The following is an 18,986-nucleotide window of genomic DNA, read 5'->3' as shown; positions in this document are numbered from 1 at the left end:
TGCAAGAGGCATAAATGGAAACATATTCACAAATGTGATTAGCTTTACTCATCATCATCAATTGTTTTCTTGCCTTTCTTTCCCAACTTTCTTTTAGGTTAAAAGATAGATTACCTCCTGGTGATTGGAATACCTTTCTCATATTTTGCTAATGTGTTGTTCCTTGTTACTGCTCATGTTCTTGTTCTAAAAGTTCTTTCCTATTCTCTTCCTCTTTTCTTCTTCTGGTGGTTTCTATCTTCCCTCTGAATGTCTTAGGTACTACATTGGGTGTAGAGAGATGGAGATTTTCTTCATGAGGCATTCAAGACATGTAATTAGTATGTAGCACAAAAGCAAAAATGTTTTTAAGTTTTTTTCTTTTCCCCTTAATTGTATTCTATTTTGTTCTGCCTGTGCAACAAAAGAATAAAAAGATCTCTATTAGTAAGATATTGCCCAAAACTTATGGCTGGCTCAGTTGGTAAAGCATGCTACTCTTGATCTTGGGGTCATGAGTTCGAGCCCCAGATTACTTAAAAAATAAATATTTGCTTAAACAAGAAATAAGATATACCGTAAGGTGACTTGCTGACATGAACATAGGAGAAAGAAGAAAATAATTTGTATTTTTGAACTTTAAATGAGTATCAAAAAGCATTTTTGTGTAGAATGAAAGGGAGTAGGAATAGTTATGAAGCTCTTACATGTTAATCGTTCTGTGAAGGACATGAACAAGTTAAGTGTGGTTAGAAAGAAGAGGTGATGGGTATTAAAGAGGGCACATTCTGCATGGAGCACTGGGTGTTATACACAAACAATGAATCATGGAACACTACATCAAAAACTAATGATGTGTAATGTATGGTGATTAACATAACAATAAAAAATTTAAAAAAATAATAAATGTTTTTTAAAAAAAAAAAGAAAGAAAGAAGAGGAACTCTTCAAGAGACCTGGCTCAGGTCTCTAGTGATGTGACTTTTGCAAGTGATTTTATAAGCTTTCCCGGTGTGGTGGTGGTGGCACATTGAATACTTTGAGAATTTGATGGAAGTTATAGACAACTGCCCAAGAAAAATTTACATAAGCACATCGTTTACTTCGAATTGTGCGTGCAGTTTGAGGAGGCTGTGGACCTCCTCTAGCTCATTCATGTAGGTTCATTGATTCGTGATGAAGAACCTTTGACCTAGTTACTCTCTATAGTTCCTAGCAGCCCTAAAATACTTAACAACAACAAAAAAATTATAACCTTTACTTTCAGCCTTGAAATTCTGTGTGTGTGTGTGTGTGTTTTGACAAAGAGTAAGTTATACTGAATTCTGTCCCTTTTTGATAGTTCCAATCTCTGAGAATATGTAGGTTAGTTTAGCAGTGTATGTTAAATAAAAATTCTGTATTTTTTTATTTTTACAATTTGTAATAACAACAAAGAGAAGATCCAGAAAAAGCCCAAAAAAGAAAATTCTTGGAATTAAAAAAAAGCCTTCGTTATCTGGCAGAAAAAGTACTTTTTTTGCATATAGTCAGCTGAAAGTCTTTTCAAGTGAAAAATGATTGAGGTTTGGAAAGAATGTAAGTAATCTTCATGCCAGATCTTTAATCCAAAATACTCAAGGGTAGCCAAAGTACTGAATTTTAAAGAAACAGTACTTCTACTTCTTTGAATTAATTATGTAGTCAACTGTGGCATTCCATGATCACTAGATAATGTTTTCTTTTTGGCCTTCTGTTATGCTTCAGGGAAACTTAAGTACAAAGTCCAGGAAGTTCTTGTGTTTTCAGCAGTCCAGTTTCTACTGAGACGGAGTTCGAAGATCAGGTCATGATTTCTAGTATTGTTTTGTTTTTTAACTGATTTTACTCTCTTTTTTTTAAGATTTTATTTATTTTACAGAGAAAGACGCAGTGAGAGAGGGAACACAAGCAGGGGGAGTGGGAGAGGGAGAAGCAGGCTTCCCGCAGAGCAAGGAGCCCGATGCGGGGCTCGATCCCAGGACCCTGGGACCATGACCTGAGCCGAAGGCAGACGCTTAACGACTGAGCCACCCAGGCACCCCTGATTTTACTCTTGATTGAAGTTGGATTCTTAACTGTTCGGAAAAGCATTTTAACCCCTTTTTATGTACAACCCCATTTAAGTGATGATTAGAATTTAATCTAAAAAGTTAAAATTGTCATATAGGTGTAAATGTTAGGCAAAAAGAGTGATTTTTTTTTCCTGGAGCTGACATTGTTGGCAATAAGAAGATTGACGACTTAGGCAGTCCCAGTTTTCTATAAGTGTCAAATTCCATAGTCTGAGAAACTATGGAATTTACATGGTTTTGTCATGTTTACATGGGTTTGGCAGTTCTTGAAGACTGAAGCCCTGGAGATGCTGCTACTTTAGAAATCACGGTGTTAAGTTTTGCCCCTTTTTGGTTAGCTTTATCCTTAATATGGTGTAGTAGGCAAGTGGTCTGATTGTTTTATTATATGTAACTCTTTGTGTGTGGTAAAAGAAATGAAATCTTGGAAAAATGAAACGGACTCAGATACACAGATATGTGAAAGCAAATATTAGTATTAATAAGCAAGAATCATTCACCAACCTTTATTATATAAAAGCCACTGAGAAAAATGGCTAGGCCTTTTTTTTTTTTTCTTTTTCTCTCTCTAATCCCCACATCAGTTTTTTTCTTGGTGTGCCTCTTTTTCTTTTTTATGTTTTCAGTGATACGGAAACACTGAACTGCTACTTCTCACCTGTGCTGTTTCTTAGCTGGTACAGCAGATTTTCTCCTTTTATTTTTGCTGAAAAAAGCAGACACAGATTAGAGGAGAGAATGGAAGATGGTGTGTTTATGTCTCTGTGTGTGTAGATAGTTGTGTGTGTGAACATAGTGTTGATTGGGCATAAGAGAATGAACTTAATGGAGAAAAGATGGATTACCACTACCATTTCCTGTTCTTTAGACAACATGTTATCACAGAATGGGGGAAAAAACAAACAAACACAAAAGCCAAAACATCCAAACTAGAAAAAGAGTTTTTAAAATCTCCACTGTATCTGAAGCCATAAGATACTTTTAGCTTCTAAAAACTCGACTTTTGGAGTTTGGGGAGAACCAGCAAATAATACTTCATCAGCCCCTCTAAGTTTGGAATCAGTAGGAAAAAAAAAACATAGGACACAGACAAATGGGACCTTAAAACATCAGCTTTATGCTGATGAAATCTGGATTGAAAGACACGCCTTTGGCTGCAGTGTGCCTTGTAACCTTGCCCTGATGTACCCAGCTAGGCACTAGCACAGCAGGCCCTTCCTCGGGGGGTCGGAGGCAGAGGGGTGCAGAGGAGACCTAACCTCGTATCATTAGGAAGGCAGAGCAACTGTATCTTCTCTGCTGTTAGGCAGCGATGTCTGTCACCAAAATTTAACCCCTCAGGTGGAGGAGATGAATAAGGGAGCAGAAAGAAGCCAGGAGTGTCCCTCCTCTCCGTCTCTCCCCTGAAACATGAAGAATGCAGAGTAGGAGTGACCTTTTCTCCCAGCAGTGCTGTATAGATCTCATTCATACAGTCAAGCTCTACCTCTGAAATCCAGAGAGGAAGAACCGTCCTCTTTTTTGTGTCTGGGTGCTTGAACACATTTGGTTTGTTTTGCTAAGAACCTTTAGTGTTGGCTTAAATTTAAGAAATTTGAATATGTTGAGCGATAGAAAAAAGGGAACTGTGTGTGTGTACTCAGTTTGAAAAGGTGGTGAGGAGGAACCTAGTCCCACACATTTATTTGCACTGAGACCTCAACTTCATCAGTGCTCTGATAGTGGATCGGGAGACGAGGGATGGGGTATAGGAAGAATGACAACATATGACATATATTTGAACTATTAATGTACCTTTTTGTTATGTTTTCCCTTAAGACTTAATAGAGTGGTACTCTTTTCCTAGATTGACTAGTAGAACCCATTTGATCTGTACTATTTTAATACAATTTCATTTATTTGTAACAATATCTTAAAATTACTTTTTGTTGCAGATATATGCCTTTTAGTTACATTATACACAGTTTTTGTGGCAGAGGATAACCTGAAAACCTAATCCAAAATTTCTTAGTGGCATAAGAAATTAATGTGGAACATTATCTGGTGGCCTTTCTTAGCAATTGGATACCTGTTGGCTCATGTTTCTTTTACGGAAATTTCTTATAGTAACCAAAGTTTATTGGATATGTAAGCTTAAGGTATTTGGCTTTCGTTTGTTTTAATGATTTAATTAAAATTTAAACTTCATGCTGAACTTATTATCATTGTAATATTATACTATAAAACATGTTGAAACCAGGCTTTCTATTATGGAGGTTATGCATTTATTTTGCTTTTTTCCTTTTCATCCTTTCCAATCATATCAAGATTCTTCAGAGACTACATCCATAGAAAGGCCTATTATTGTTTGGTTTAAGATTTTAGTATTCCTTGACTTCAATTTTGGAAGTCTAAAATACCCTTATAAATTAATTTCAGACATAAACCCACATCTTAACAGGCTTTTTGTGATGCAGGATAATTTCTAATGGTCTTTGCTAAAAGAATCATGTATATTTGGCATTTTGGCTGTGATTTATAAAGAGTTCTGTAACTTACAGGTGGCCTGATGCACAGTATTACTATGTATAGCCTGCAGTTTTTTATATGAGAATGTGTTTGGTGATGATTACAATACCTTAATTGTAGGTAAAAGTATAGAGATGTGACCACCCCCAAGGGCTCTCTGTAAAGCTCTGTGCATGGGGAATTTTCTGATTTGTGATTATTCCTCTCTCTTGGTATAACTGCATTTTACGCCTGTGGTCTCCTCATTCTGCTGCTGTGTCTGTATTCTCAGCCAGGTCACATTATTTGAAGCTATATTTCATTGCATTTGAAAACACTGCATAACCCCTTCTATTTTATGTTAGCCTGCTTTAATTATATATGTAATTCTACATTTCTAGTATAGAGAATGAAATGCTATTTTTTCCCCATCATAAAACTACCTTATTTATGCATTGTGAGGAGGCAAGCGATTTATGGGTTTTTAGATTTGAAACAATTAAGATTGTAGTGAAAGATCTGATTCTGGTCAATGATTAGTTGGTGGTAGTTGTAAAAACCAAACAAACTTATTGTTCATTGTATACTTCTTTCTCCCTCCCTCCCCCAAGAGCTAATTGTTAGCGTGGAGTCTTCTGACCCCGTAACTACCTCACTACGATGATTGAGACAAATTTATATAGAGATATGAACTGACCCTAAGAGGAGTACCTAAAATCTGAAATGTTTATCAACTTTGGCCCAAATAAGTATACCTAAGCCTATGGCAAAAGTGGATACCCAGCACTATGTAGGAAAAGGCTAACTTTATAGCTCCCCAATGATGGATTTGGAATATGCAATCTTTTAACTATTTATATGATGCTCTAGAGTTATCAGGGAGTTCCATTCGGGATGTTAGGTTTACATAACTTAATAAAAACTAGTATTTTGGGGCGCCTGGGTGGCTCAGTCGTTAAGCGTCTGCCTTCGGCTCAGGTCATGATCCCAGGGTCGTGGGATCGAGCCCCGCATCAGGCTTCCTGCTCAGTGAGTGGGAGCCTGCTTCTCCCTCTCACACTCCCCTTGCTTGTGTTCCCTCTCTTGCTGTCTCTCTCTCTCTCAAATAAATAAATAAAATCTTAAAAAAAAAAAATAGTATTTTTTTGGACACATACAGAAAAAAACATGTAACAGACACGTGAGTTATGAGGCATGGTATACATTGGTGAATGCTTTGCCCAGTCTCAGAAATAGAACATTATCAGTCCTGTTGAAAATATACCTATGAGTGTCTTACTGTCCTTTTCACCCCTAAGATGTAACAACTAACCTGAATTCATTTAGTGATTTAAGCAATAGTTTTTGCCAGAACATTTTTCTTATTTTATTATATTATTTTAGAGCTTCGTAAAAATGGTATACTGTGTGTATTCTTCTGCATCTTGCATTTTTGTTTGTTTTTAAAACTCAGCATTGTTTTTAAGATTCATCCATGTTGGGGGCACCTGGGTGGCTCAGTCATTAAGCGTCTGCCTTCGGCTCAGGTCATGATCCCAGGGTCCTGGGATCGAGCCCCGCATCGGGCTCCCTGCTCGGCGGGAAGCCTGCTTCTCTCTCTCCCACTCCCCCTGCTTGTGTTCCCTCTCTCACTGTGTCTCTCTGTGTCAAATAAATAAAAAAAATAAAATCTTTAAAAAAAAAAAAAGATTCATCCGTGTTGATGGATGTAGCTTTGATTTGTGTTCGTTGAGGAACAATATTACATTTAATAACATGCCACGATTTAAGTTTTCCATTCTTCTGCCAGTAGATTATTAGATTGTTTAGGATTTTTGCTCTTTTGAATAGTGTTCCTTGAATGTTCTTAAATATGTCTTCTAGTGCACGTGTCCAGAACTTTCTCTAGAGTATGTGGCTAGAAGTATAATCACTAGATGGTAGTGTATGCAAGTGTTCAGCTTTATGAGATAGAAACCAATGTGTGATCACACTATTGTCAATTCCTAGCAGCATTCTTCTCCCTCCAAATCTGGTATTATCAGATTTCTTAGTTTTTGCCAATCCTGTTATAAAATAAAAATGTTATTCTGGTTTTAGTTTGTGGGCTCACTAATTATGAATGAGGCTAAATATCTTCTGATAGATTTCTTTATTTGCCATTTGTTTGCCTTCTTTGTGCAATACTTTTTAATAGTTTTTATCTTTTTTATTAGTTTGTCACTTATGAAAATAATTAGTTGGAGTTCTTTATATTTTCGATATACCTATCTTTTGTCATTTATTTGTGTTGTAGTTTCTGTTCCACATTTGTGGGTTTTTATTTTTTGTTTTTGTTTTTTTTTTTTAGGATTTTATTTATTTATTTGACAGAGAGAGACACAGCGAGAGAGGGAACACAAGCAGGGGGAGTGGGAGAGGGAGAAGCAGGCTTCCCGCAGAGCAGGGAGCCTCATGCGGGGCTCGATCCCAGGACCCTGGGACCATGACCCGAGCTGAAGGCAGACGCTTAACGACCGAGCCACCCAGGCACCCCTTGTGGGTATTTTTTTAAGATTTTATTTATTTATTTGAGAAAGAGCGCGCATGAGCAGGGGGGAGGGGCAGAGGGAGAGGGAGAAGCAGACTCCCTGCTGAGCTAGGAGGCCGATGTGGGACTACATCCCAGGACTCTGGGATCATGACCTGAACCAAAGATGGACGCTTAATCGACTGAGCCACCCAGGCGCCCCAGTTTTGTGTCTTTTTACTTTTTCTATACTGCCCCTTGAATAGAAGTCCTTAATTTTAATGTTGTGATTTAATTAAGTTTAAAAAATGATAGTCCTTTGGGTTCTATTTTTAGATTCTTCGCTGCTATGAGCTTATTTTAAAATTCTCTTGTATTTCTTTCTAAAACTTTGGAAGTTTATTATTCAGATCTAACTATTTAATCCATTGGGAACTGACTCTTATGTATGGTAGGGATCCAGTTTCATTTCCCCCGCAGTGATAGCCAAAGGTCCCAGCATCACTTTTTTAAAACATACATATATATATATATTTTTTTTTTTTTAAGATTTTATTTATTTATTTGAGAGAGAGAGCCCAAGAGGGGGGTAGGGTCAGAGGGAGAAGCAGACTCCCCGCTGAGCAGGGAGCCCGACGTGGGACTCGATCCCGGGACTTTGGGATCATGATCTGAGCCGAAGGCAGTCGCTTAGTTGGTTAAACTGAGCCACCCAGGCGCCCTTTTTTTTTTTTTTTTTAATGTCAGCTCCATGCCCATTGTGGAGCCCAATGCAGGGCTCAAATTCTCAACCTGAGATCAAGACCTGAGCTGAGATCAAGAGTTGGACGCTCAACCGAGTGAGCTACCCAGGAGCCCCCTAGCGTCATTTTTTAAATGATCTATCCTGTCGTCATTGATTGCAGTTCCACCTCTGTTTCCATTTATGCTTTTGTGTATTTCTGAGTTGTGTATTGTTTTTCCAATGATCAATTTTTTTCATCCCTGGGCCATTACCATGCTGTCTTAAAAACAATGGTTTTGGGGGCACCTGGGTGGCTCAGTTGGTTAAGCATCTGACTTCAGCTCAGGTTATGATCCCAGGGTCCTGGGATCGAGCCCCGCATCAGGCTCCTTGCTCAGCGGGGAGCCTGCTTCTCCCTCTCCCCTCTGCTCGTGCTCTCCCCCTCTCTCTCTCTCAAATAAATAAATCAAATCTTAAAAAAAAAATGGTTTTAGTAAATTTGGTTATCTTTGGTAGGGCAACTCAGCTTTACCTTTTTTTTTTTTCCACTCAAAGTGTTTTGGCTATTTTTGGTCCACTCTTCAATATAAATTTTATTTTATTTTTTTAAAGATTTTATTTATTTTTTTGACAGAGAGATAGAGAGTGAGCACAAGTAGGCAGAGCAGCAGGCAGAGGGAGAGGGAGAAGCAGGCTCCCCCACTGAGCAGGGAGTCCGATGTGTGGGACTCGATCCCAGGACCCTGGGATCATGACCTGAGCCGAAGGCAGTCGCTTAACTGACTGAGCCACCCAGGCACCTCCTCAATATAAATTTTAAAGTTATCTCAAGTTCTTCAAAAACCTTATTGAGGGTGGGGGGCACCTGGGTGGCTCAGTCAGTTAAGCGTCTGCCTTGGGCTCAGGTTATGATCCCAGAGTCCTGGGATCAAGCCCCTTGTTGGGTTCCTTGCTCAGCGGGGGAGAACCTGCTTCTCCCTCTCCCTCTGCCCCTCCCCCTGCTTGTGCTGTCTCTCTCTCAAATTAAATAAAATCTTAAAAAAAACAGAACAAAAAAAGTCTTGTTGAGCTTATGATAGGAGTTGTGTAGAATCTATAGATGGATTTGGGGAGAATTGATATTTTTAAGGTAGTGTCCTTTCTATAAATATAAGCTGTCTTTCTATTTAGTTAGGTTTTCTTTAATGTTTTGGGATAATTGTATCCATTCCCCATAAGGGTCTTATAAAAAGTTGGTTAGATTTATTTCTAGGTCATGCACACACACACACACCCACACACACACACACATATATACACATACATTTTTAAAGATTTATTTAAGTAATCTCTACACCCCATGTGGGGCTCAGACTTACAACCCTGAGATCCAGGGTTGAAAAACTGAGCCAGGCAGGCACCCCTAGGTACCTTATATTTTGTTGATATTGATATTGCTTTCAACTTTTTTATTTCTAGCTGCTGTTGATAGATACAAAGTCAAAGCTGGATTTTGTTTTTTGATCTTACAGATAACCACTTGCTAAACTCTTTAGTTTGTAATTTGATAGTATATTATGGAGTTTTTAAATACAGATTTTCATATTGTCTATGCATAATGGCTTTTGCTCTTCCTTGCCAATCCTTCTGCCATTTATTTCTCTTTCTTACCTGATTGCACTAAGACCTTTGGTACAAAGTTGAATAGAAGTGAGAATAGTGGCATCCTTGTCTTGTTCCTGATTTTAAAAGATGTTCGACATTTTATTAAGAATGACATTTACTGGGGCAGCTGGGTGGCTCAGTTGGTTAAGCATCCAACTCTTGATTTCAGCTCAGTTCATGATCTCAGTGTTGTGGGATTGAGCCCTGCATCAGGCTCTGTGCTCAGCTGGGAGTCCGCTTGAGATTCTCTCCTTCTTCCTCTGCCCCTCCTCTCTCTCAAATAAATAAATAAATAAATAAATCTTAAAAAAAAAAGACACTTACTGTAGGTTTTTGGTAGGTGTCCTTAAGTTGTCTTCTAGTTCTCTTTTGTAGTTTCTGTTGTGAATGGAATGTTTGACTTTACCATCTTTTTTTTAGCATTGAGATTATCAGAGTTTTTTTTTTCCTTTTTTTCTGTTAATGTATTGAATAACATTTAAGATCTTACAATGTTTGACTACCTTTGCATTCCTGAGACAAATCCAACCTAGTCATGATGTATTCTATCTTTACAGATTATATTTAGTTTGCTGATATTTTGTTTAGTATATTTCTTCTGTGTTCATGAGTTAGATTGGCCTGTAATTTTACTCTCTTAAGCTGTTCATGCCCGGTTTTGTTACTGAGTTCATATTGGCTTTACAGGTATGATTAAAGATTATTCTCTCTTTCATTCTCAAAAATAGTTGATACAGTATTGGTGTAATCTGTATCTGGAAAAATTTGGGAGAACTCTCATGTAAAACTAACATGCCATGGGGCACCTGGGTGACTCAGTTGTTAAGTGTCTGCCTTGGGCTCTGGTCATGATACCAGGGTCCTGGGACCGAGCCCCATGTCCGGCTCCCTGCTCCGTGGGGAGTCTGCTTCTCTGCCTCTGCCTGTTGCTCCCCCTGCTTGTGCGCTCTCTCTCTCTGTCAAATAAATAAAAAATCTTAAAAAAAGAAAAGTAACATGCCTGATTTTGAGGGGGGGAGAAATTTTAACTTTCAGTTTTTAAAATGACTTTTGGACTCTTGATATTTTCTGTTTCTTCTAAGTCTGTTTTGATAAATTATATTTTTACAAAGTTCTGTCCATTTTGAGAAATTTTTTTTTTTTTTAAGATTTTCTTTTTATTTGACAGAGAGAGCGCACGTGCTTGCGCACAAGCAGGCAGAACAGCAGGCAGAGGGAGAGGGAGAAGCAGGCTGGGCTCCCCGATGAGCAGAGAACCTGTCTGGGGCTCCATCCCAGGACCTGAGATCATGACCTGAGCCGAAGGCAGATGCTTAACCAACTGAGCTACCTAGGCGCTCCTTGAGAAATGTTCTAAATTATTGGCATAGAGTTGTTTATAGATTCTCTTCCCTTTAAAATTTTTGCTGCGTCTGATTTTATGTTCTTCTCTTTACTCTTAATTTATTTATTCCTGTTCTTTTTTGCATAAATCCCACTAGAAGTTTTGTCTATTTTACTAAACTTGATGAAAGACCAACTTTTGGCAGCGTCAACCCTCTATATTTGGTTGTTAGTTTAAATAGTCTTTTAATTAACAGCTTTATTGAGGTAGAGTTAACATTCCATAAAAGTCATCCATTTTAAGAGTACAATTCAATTATATTAAATTTATATAGTTGTACAGCCATTACTGAAATCTAGCTGCAGACCATTTCTGCCATGCCAGAGATCATTTGTACCCATTTATAGTCAATATCCATTTCTACCCCACGCAACCACTAATCTACTTTGTAGAGTAGCCCTTTTTGCACATTCATATAAACAAAATTATACACATGGTCTTATACATCTGACTTCTTTCATTGGGCATATTTTGAGTTCATCCATGTTGTAGCATGTATCAGTTGTCGCATTCCTTTTTATTGCCGAATAGGATTTCATTGCATGAAAATATATTTTGTTTATACATTCAGTTGCTGGATATTTAGCTTGTGTTCACATTTTATTTTTTGTTTTTGTTTTTTTTTTAAGATTTTATTTATTTGACAGAGCGAGAGAGCACAAGCAGGAGGAGCAGTAGAAGGAGAGGGAGAAGCAGGCTCCATGCCAAGCAGGGAGCCCCATGCAGGGCTCAATCCCAGCACCCTGGGATCATGACCTGAGCTGAAGGCAGACGCTTAACCATCTGAGCCACCCAGGCGCCCCTTGTCTTCACATTTTGGCTATTATGAATAGTACTTCTATGAGCCTTTCCTTGTAAGCCTTCATGTGGACATATGTTTTCATTTCTCTTGGGTAGACATCTAGGAGTGGAATTGTTGGGTTGTATGGTAACTTTATGTCTTACTTATAAAAGAAACTACCAAATTGTTTTTCAAAATGGCTGTACCACCTAACATTCCTACCAGCAATGTTTTCCAAGCTGTTTCACCATTTTACATGCCCACCATTCCAGTTTTTCCACATCCTTGCAAACTTGTTATTTTGTTGTTGTTGTTGTTGTTTTATAAATAATAGCCATCCTTAGTGGGTGTGGTTGGTACCTAATTGTTGTTTATGATTTGCTTTTTTCCTAACACTAGACTATGAACAGTTGCTCATGGTATTCACATACACTGCTTTTTATTGGTAGTAATTTCCCACTTTTATTTCTGCTTTTAGTGATTTGAATCTTCCCTCTTTTTTTCTTAGTCATCTAGCTAAAGGTTTGTCAATTTTGTTGATCTTTTCAAATAACCAGCTTTAAAAATTTTTTTCTCTATTTTTCTATTCTCTGTTTCATTTATACTCACTCTAATCTTTATTATTTCTTTCCTTATGCCAGCTTTGGGTTTAGTTTGCTCTTCTTTTTCTGGTTTCTTCATGTGTGCCATTAAGTAATTGATAAGAGATGGTTCTTTTTTAATATTTACAACTGTAAATTTCCCCCTCAGCTGTATCTCATAAGTTTTGTTATGTTGTGTTTGTTTAAATTCATCTCAGCGTGTTTTCTTTTCTTTTTTTTTCCCCAAGGTGTTTTCTAGGTAAACTTGTGATTTTTTTCTTTCACCTACAGGTCATTTAAGACTGTTTTGTTTAGGGGCACCTGGGTGGCTCAGTCGTTAAGCGTCTGCCTTTGGCTCAGGTCATGATCCCAGGGTCCTGGGATCGAGCCCCACATCAGGCTCCCTGCTCCGCGGGAAGTCTGCTTCTCCCTCTCCCACTCCCCCTGCTTGTGTTCCTGCTCTCGCTATCTCTATCAAATAAATAAATAAAATCTTTAAAAAAAAAAAAAAGACTTTTGTTTAATTTCCACATATTGGTGAATTTTCTAATTTTTTTCTGTTACTGAGTTCTAGTCTCGTTTTACTGTGGTTGAAAAAGATACTTTGCATGATTTCAATCTTTTTAAGCTTATTAAAACTTGCTTTGTGGGTTAACATACAGTTCATCCTGGAAGATGTCCTATGTGCCCTTGAGAATGTATATTTTTACTTTTGGGGGGAGTGTGCTGTGTATGCCTGTTAGGTCTAATTGATTTATAATGTTTTAGTCTTTTACTTTTTGATCTGTCTGGTTGTTCTGTGTATTGAGAGTAGGCTACTGACATCTCCAGTTATTATTGTAGAACTGTCTATTTCTCCCTTCAATATTGTCAGTTTTGTTTCACATATTTTAGGGCTCTGTTGTTAGGTGCATATATGTTTATAATGGTTATATCTTTTTATTGGATTAACTTTTTTCGACATATTTCGACATTTTTTCTCCTTTGTGTCTTATAACCTTCTTTGACTTTATGACTACTTTGCCTGACAGAGCCACTCCAGGTCTCTTTTGGTTATTATGTGCTTTCAGTATAATTTTCCATTCTAAAATTTTCAACTTCTTTGTATCTTTTTATCTAAAGTAAGTTTCTTGGGGTGCCTGGGTGGCTCAGCTGGTTAAGCGTCCAGCTCTTGATTTCAGCTTAGGTCATGATCTCAGGATTGTGAGATTGTGCCCCGCATAGTGCAGGGCACTATGGGAGTGGAGCTCGCTTAGGATTCTCTCTCCCTCTCCTCCTCTTCCCACACCCCCTTCCCTCTCTAAAAAAATAAATAAAATGAGTCTCTTATTGTCAGCTGTACTTTGATTAAAAAAGAGTCTCTTGAAGACAGCATATAGACAGTTTTTAATTCAATCTGCCAATATCTCTTGTGTGGGGAGTTTAATCGACTTATATTTAAACTAATTGTTGGTGAGGAAGGATTTACTTCTGCCATTTAGCTATTAGTTTTCAGTATGTCTTTTATGGTTTTTGTTCATCCGTTCCTCCATTACCACTTTTTTGGTATTTAGTTGAATTTTGGTAGTGGACCATTTTGATTCCCTTCTTTCCTTTTCTGCATATTTTTAATCTATTAGCGGTAACTTTAAGGATTATAAGTAACATGGGGTCCTGGGTGGCTCAGTCGTTAAGCGTCTGCCTTCACCTCAGGTCATGATCCCAGGGTCCTGGGATTGAGCCCCGCATCAGGCTCCCTGCTCGGTGGGAAGCCTGCTTCTCCCTCTCCCACTCCCCCTGCTTGTGTTCCCTCTCTCGCTGTGTCTCTGTCTGTCAAATAAATAAATAAAATGTTTTTTAAAAAGTTTTAAAAAAAAGGATTATAGGTAACATCTTAAACTTACAGCAACCTATTTTGAATAACACCAAGTTAGTTTCATTAGTATACACACTGCTACACATCTCTGTCCCTCCTCCTTTATATTGTTATTGTCAGGGATTACATGTTTATACATTGTGTGTCTATTAGCATAAATTTATAAATATTGTTTTATACATTTGCCTTGTGAATCATATAGGAAAAAAAGTGTTGTTACAAACCAAAAGTACAATAATACTGGCTTTGACATTTACCTATGTAGTTAATTTTACTAATGTTACTTATTTCTTCTCATGGCTTTGAGTTACTCTCTGGTTACTTTTCATTTCAGCCTGAAGAGCTCCCTTTAGCATTTCTTATAGCTCAGGTCTGTTGGTAATGAACTCCTTCAACTTCTGTTTATCTAGAAATGTCTTCATTTCTCTTTCATTCTTGAATGATAGATTTGTTGCATATAGAATTTGTAGTTGCTACTTTTTTCTTTTAGAACTTTAGATATATTATCCCACTACCTTCTGGCCCCCATGGTTTCTGATGAAAAATTTGTTGTTAATCTTGTTTGTGGTATTTGCTTCTCTCTTGCTGTTTTCTAAATTTTCTCTTTATCCTTGTTTTTTTTTTTTTTTTAAGGTTTTATTTATTTATTTGTCAGAGAGAGAGCACCCACAAGCAGGAGGAGTGGCAGGCAGAGGGAGAGGAAGAAGTAGGCTCCCTGCTAAGCAAGGAGCCCAATGTGGGACTCGATTCCAGGACCCTGGGATCATGACCTGAGCTGAAGGCAGATGCTTAACCAACCGAGCCACCCAGGTGTCCCCAAATAAATAAATAAAATTTTAAAAAAAAAAAGAAATATTTCATTTTAGTTATGCTAGTTTTCAACTCTAGAGTTTGTTTGGTTCCTTTCTATAATACTTTTTCCTTGTTGATACTCTTATTTTGTTCATGCATTCCCCACTCCCCATTTCTTTGTGGTTTCCTTTAGTTTATTGGGTATATTTGAGACAGTTAATTTAACATCTTTGAGTAGTAGTTCCACTGTCTGGACTTCTCAGGGATGTTTTTGTCAAATCTTGCTCCTGTGAATGGTTCACACTTTGTTCTTTCTTTGTGTGTATTGTAATTTTTTGTTGAGACCTGGATATTCCGATTACAATAATGTGGTATTCTATAAATCTATTAACTCTTCAGTGATTGCTTATTTTTGCTTGTTGAGTGCTAGAGTCATCCATTTGTGATGTTTCCAAACTATTTTGCAAAGTATATAATTCTTTTTGTGTGATGTCACAAGTTTCTGTTCTTATTTCTGCAGTCAACTGGTAGCTTGAAAAAGATTTTTTCTGTAAATGTGTGACTCAAAAAGAGAGACAAAAAGAGTTTTATCTTTTTTTCTTTTTAAGATTGTATTTGTCAGAGAGAGAAAGCACAAGTGGGGGGGGTGGGAGCGGCAGGCAGAGGGAGAAGAGGGCTCCCAGCTGAGCAAGGAGCCCGATGTGGAGCTCAATCCCAGGACCCTGGGATCATGACCTGAGCCAAAGGTAGATGCTTAACCGACTGAGCCACCCAGCCGCCCAAGAGTTTTATCTTTTTTAATGTTCCGGTAGACACCACCGGTAGAAGCCACTGCTGCAAGATGACTGAACTGATACAGATGTCTGTGCTGGTCCCTCAAGGTGCTGCTAGGCCAACCCAAATTCACAACTCCAAATTCTAGGAAGACATGAGCCCTATTATCCCTCCTGATGCATCAACCACTTCAGAAACGTGGGATCCTAATCCCCGCTGCTACGGAAGGAAGGGCTGAGGAATTGAGGGAAGGTGGTTGGTTTACACCTCTAGACTTAGGAAGGATCAGCACTCTCTTCCTTCATGTACTTCCCTGTTTGTTAATAAGTTTCTAGAGTTCTGAAACGGTTGATTACAATTGCTCTTTCCAGCTCAGTTTTTACTTTGGGGGAGGAACTGACCTCTAGATCCTCCTATTCTTACATTTTGCATCAGTGATGCTTTTGAACTGCAAATTTGATTTAAATTTGTTTTAAATTTGATTAAGGCCAGTTTTTCAATGTTTATTTTGGGGGCGCCTGGGTGGCTCAGTCGGTTAAGTGTCTGCCTTCAGCTCAGGTCATGATCCCAGGGTCCCAGGATCGAGCCCCACATCAGGCTCCTTGCTGAGCGTGAAGTCGGCTTCTCCCTCTCCCCCTGCTCTTCCCCCTGCTTGTGCACATGTGCACTCTCTCAAATAAAATCTCTTAAAAAAATTAAAAATTTTTATTTTATGGATAATGACTTTGATGCCATATTCAATAATTTTTTGCATAAACCATGGTGACAAAGATTTTTCTCCTGTGTTTAGCATGGCTGGATGGCAAACCTTTGTGATATAGGCAAGCCACAGAGGGGCTGGTAGGGGGAGCATAGCTTGGCTGGTGAGAACTGTCCAGGGAGTACCGGTGAGCTGTGTAGGGCTTACTGAGGGAACTGGTATATCCCTGCCAGCAGGAAGCCTTTGGGGTGCTAGTTTCCGTATCAGGAGAGCTGCAGAAGCCATCTCCAGGTTGAGTTTGCCAATGCTGCAAATTTGCTGAAAGACTACATGTCCTGGGCACGTGACTGAGTAGAGTTCTGCTACCCACTCTGCAGCAGCTGGAAACCACAGGAGAGCTCCTTTCTCCTTCCGTGTCTTTTTCAGTGCCCTCTATTAAGAAAATTTAACAGTTTCATGTTCATTTTGAAGGAGAAATGCTCATAGAAATTCTGTTATTACACACAAGATATCAAATGTTATTTAAATTAATAGGCCATCCTTTGAGGCTTGAAATTGTATAAATATACCAGTCCTCAGTATAATCATTATTAAAAACCTCCAATCTAGAGATCTTATTAAGTAGAGATTTGAGTCACTATATATAATTTCAGAGATGAAACTTCTAAAGCATCCTAAATAGAAATTACTCTACATTGTCATCAGTTCACTTCCATTGCACACGCAAGGAAATGGGAGTGTCTCTTTATTAGGGATTAGTCCACATTCTTTTGTAGGAGTCCATTGATATCTTTCTAAACTCAAAAGAATGGCTTTAACATTAGGCTTTAAAAACTTAACTCCTTTTTATCACAATAATTACTTTTAAGAACAGATATATGATCTTTTGAATGTAGATAAATCAAGTTATTTAGGACTTCAAATAATTTGTAACTATATGTGCAAATTAAAAATTTGCTTAATGATCACTTATATCATAGCTTATAAGAAGGGTTCCTATTCGGTTGGATTCATCAGTACCTTTCTGAGGGTGCCCTGGTCATGCTTTATTGATAGATACATATTTTGAATATCATTCCTGCTTATATCTGCTATAGATACTTATTTTGGTTGGTAAGGGCCTAGAGATAAATAAGTAAAATCCTTGATCCTTGGGGGCACCTGGGTGGTTCTGTCAGTTAAGCGTCTGGCTTCAGCTCAGGTCATGATCCCAGGGTCCTGGGATTGAGCCCGCATTGGGCTCCCTGCTCAGTGAGGAATCTGCTTCTCCGTCTCCCTCTGACCCTCCCCCTTCTTGTGCTCTTGTGTGCTTTCTGTCTCAAATAAATAAATAAAAAGTCTTCTAAAAAAAAAGTCCTTTATCCTTGTACAGGTTTCCTTTAGAAAGATACATCAGTGAGAGATTCTTTCTTTTTTAATCTTTCAAAGATTTATTTATTTATTTTAGAGAGAAAGCAGGAGCGGGAGGGGCAGAGGGAGAGGGAGAGAGAATCCCAAGTAGACTTCACATTGAGTGCCCAGTCCGATGTGGAGCTCAATCCCATGACCCCTGAGATCAGGACCTGAGCTGAAACCAAAGTCAGACGCTCAACTGACTGAGCCACCCAGGCGCCCAGGAGATACTTTCTTCCAAGGCTGTTTATTGAGTCTTTGGCACTAAGCTTTCTTGTACATATCTGTCCTAGGAAAACAATCTACATAAACATATATTATAGCAATGGAGGATCAGTAGATGCCCTGTTATTGCAAATCATAACAAATTATTACTGAAAATAATTAAATAGTATTTTCCCAAAAAAATTTTATTACTTTACCTATTTTATACAGATTCTCTTTAACTTTTTTGTTCTCAGATTCTTGGCTTTTATTACCTAGTACAGGTATAGTCAGTTCTAGTATACTTTGTAACTGATCCAAAGCAGATATTTACATTTTATTTACAGCTATCATTTTTCTCCCAATTTGTTTATCTAGTATCTCTGTTGATAATTTTTCTAGAATTTCTCTATAAGTCAGGTATTCTTAAGTAAGTCTTGTTAGTCTAATAGTCAGTTGTATAAGTAGTGGAAATAATTTCATTTAGAGGCACCTGGCTGGCTCAGTTGGTGGAGCATGAAACTCTTGATCTCAGGGTTTTGAGTTAAAGTCCTGTGTTGGGTGTAGAGATTACTTAAAAATAAAAAAATCTTTAAAAAAATAAAAAGAAAGAATTTAAATGTATTTTGTGTTTGTCTTGGGTATAAACATACTTTAAAAATTATTAAATAGTGCTCTGGTTACCAAAAACACAATTCATGTAACTTTTCTGTGTTTCAGAAACCTTTTTCCAAAAAGGACAAAGGAACTCAAATCAGTTGTTCATAGTGCTCCTGGCTGGAAATTATTTGGTAAAGTCCCTCCTAGAGAGAATCTTCAAAAAACTTCCAAAATCATTCAACAGGTAAGTATTAATATAGCCACGTGGTTTGTCTTAGCTTTTCAGGTATTTTTTCTTGATAATCATATTCCACTTTCATTCATACTTTTTCTACATATAAAATTTGGGGATTATTAGATATTTGTAGTAACCTTAATTTTTTTTTAAAAAAACACGCACTATTTCAGTTATCTTTTATGGTTGTGAAAATTCTCGAAAGTGATAGAACATTGATTTTTTTTTTTCCTAGTTATTCCTTGGAGAACTTTTTGGTTTTTTGTTTTTCTT

At 37.8% G+C, this 18,986-nt stretch overlaps 1 protein-coding gene across 5 annotated transcripts in view; it reads left to right on the top strand.

Moving 5' to 3' along the window:
- TBC1D12 (TBC1 domain family member 12) overlaps nucleotides 1–18,986 on the top strand; it is a 121,707-nt gene that overhangs the window by 45,293 nt on the left and 57,428 nt on the right. For 4 of the 5 annotated variants that reach the window (XM_036111720.2, XM_078077344.1, XM_036111717.2 and 1 more), the window contains exon 2: nucleotides 18,599–18,722. The exons of the other annotated variant lie outside the window; for it this stretch is intronic. Coding sequence is in view for 2 of the 4 variants with exons in the window: in XM_036111717.2 (XP_035967610.1) it covers nucleotides 18,599–18,722 (124 nt within the window). In the remaining 2 variants the exon portion in view is untranslated. The remainder of the gene's footprint in view (nucleotides 1–18,598; nucleotides 18,723–18,986) is intronic. 5 annotated transcript variants of the gene reach the window in all.

Source organism: Halichoerus grypus, chromosome 7 (assembly GCF_964656455.1).
Source record: "Halichoerus grypus chromosome 7, mHalGry1.hap1.1, whole genome shotgun sequence".
Lineage (NCBI taxonomy): Eukaryota > Metazoa > Chordata > Mammalia > Carnivora > Phocidae > Halichoerus > Halichoerus grypus.
This window is presented reverse-complemented; position numbering and strand designations above follow the sequence as displayed.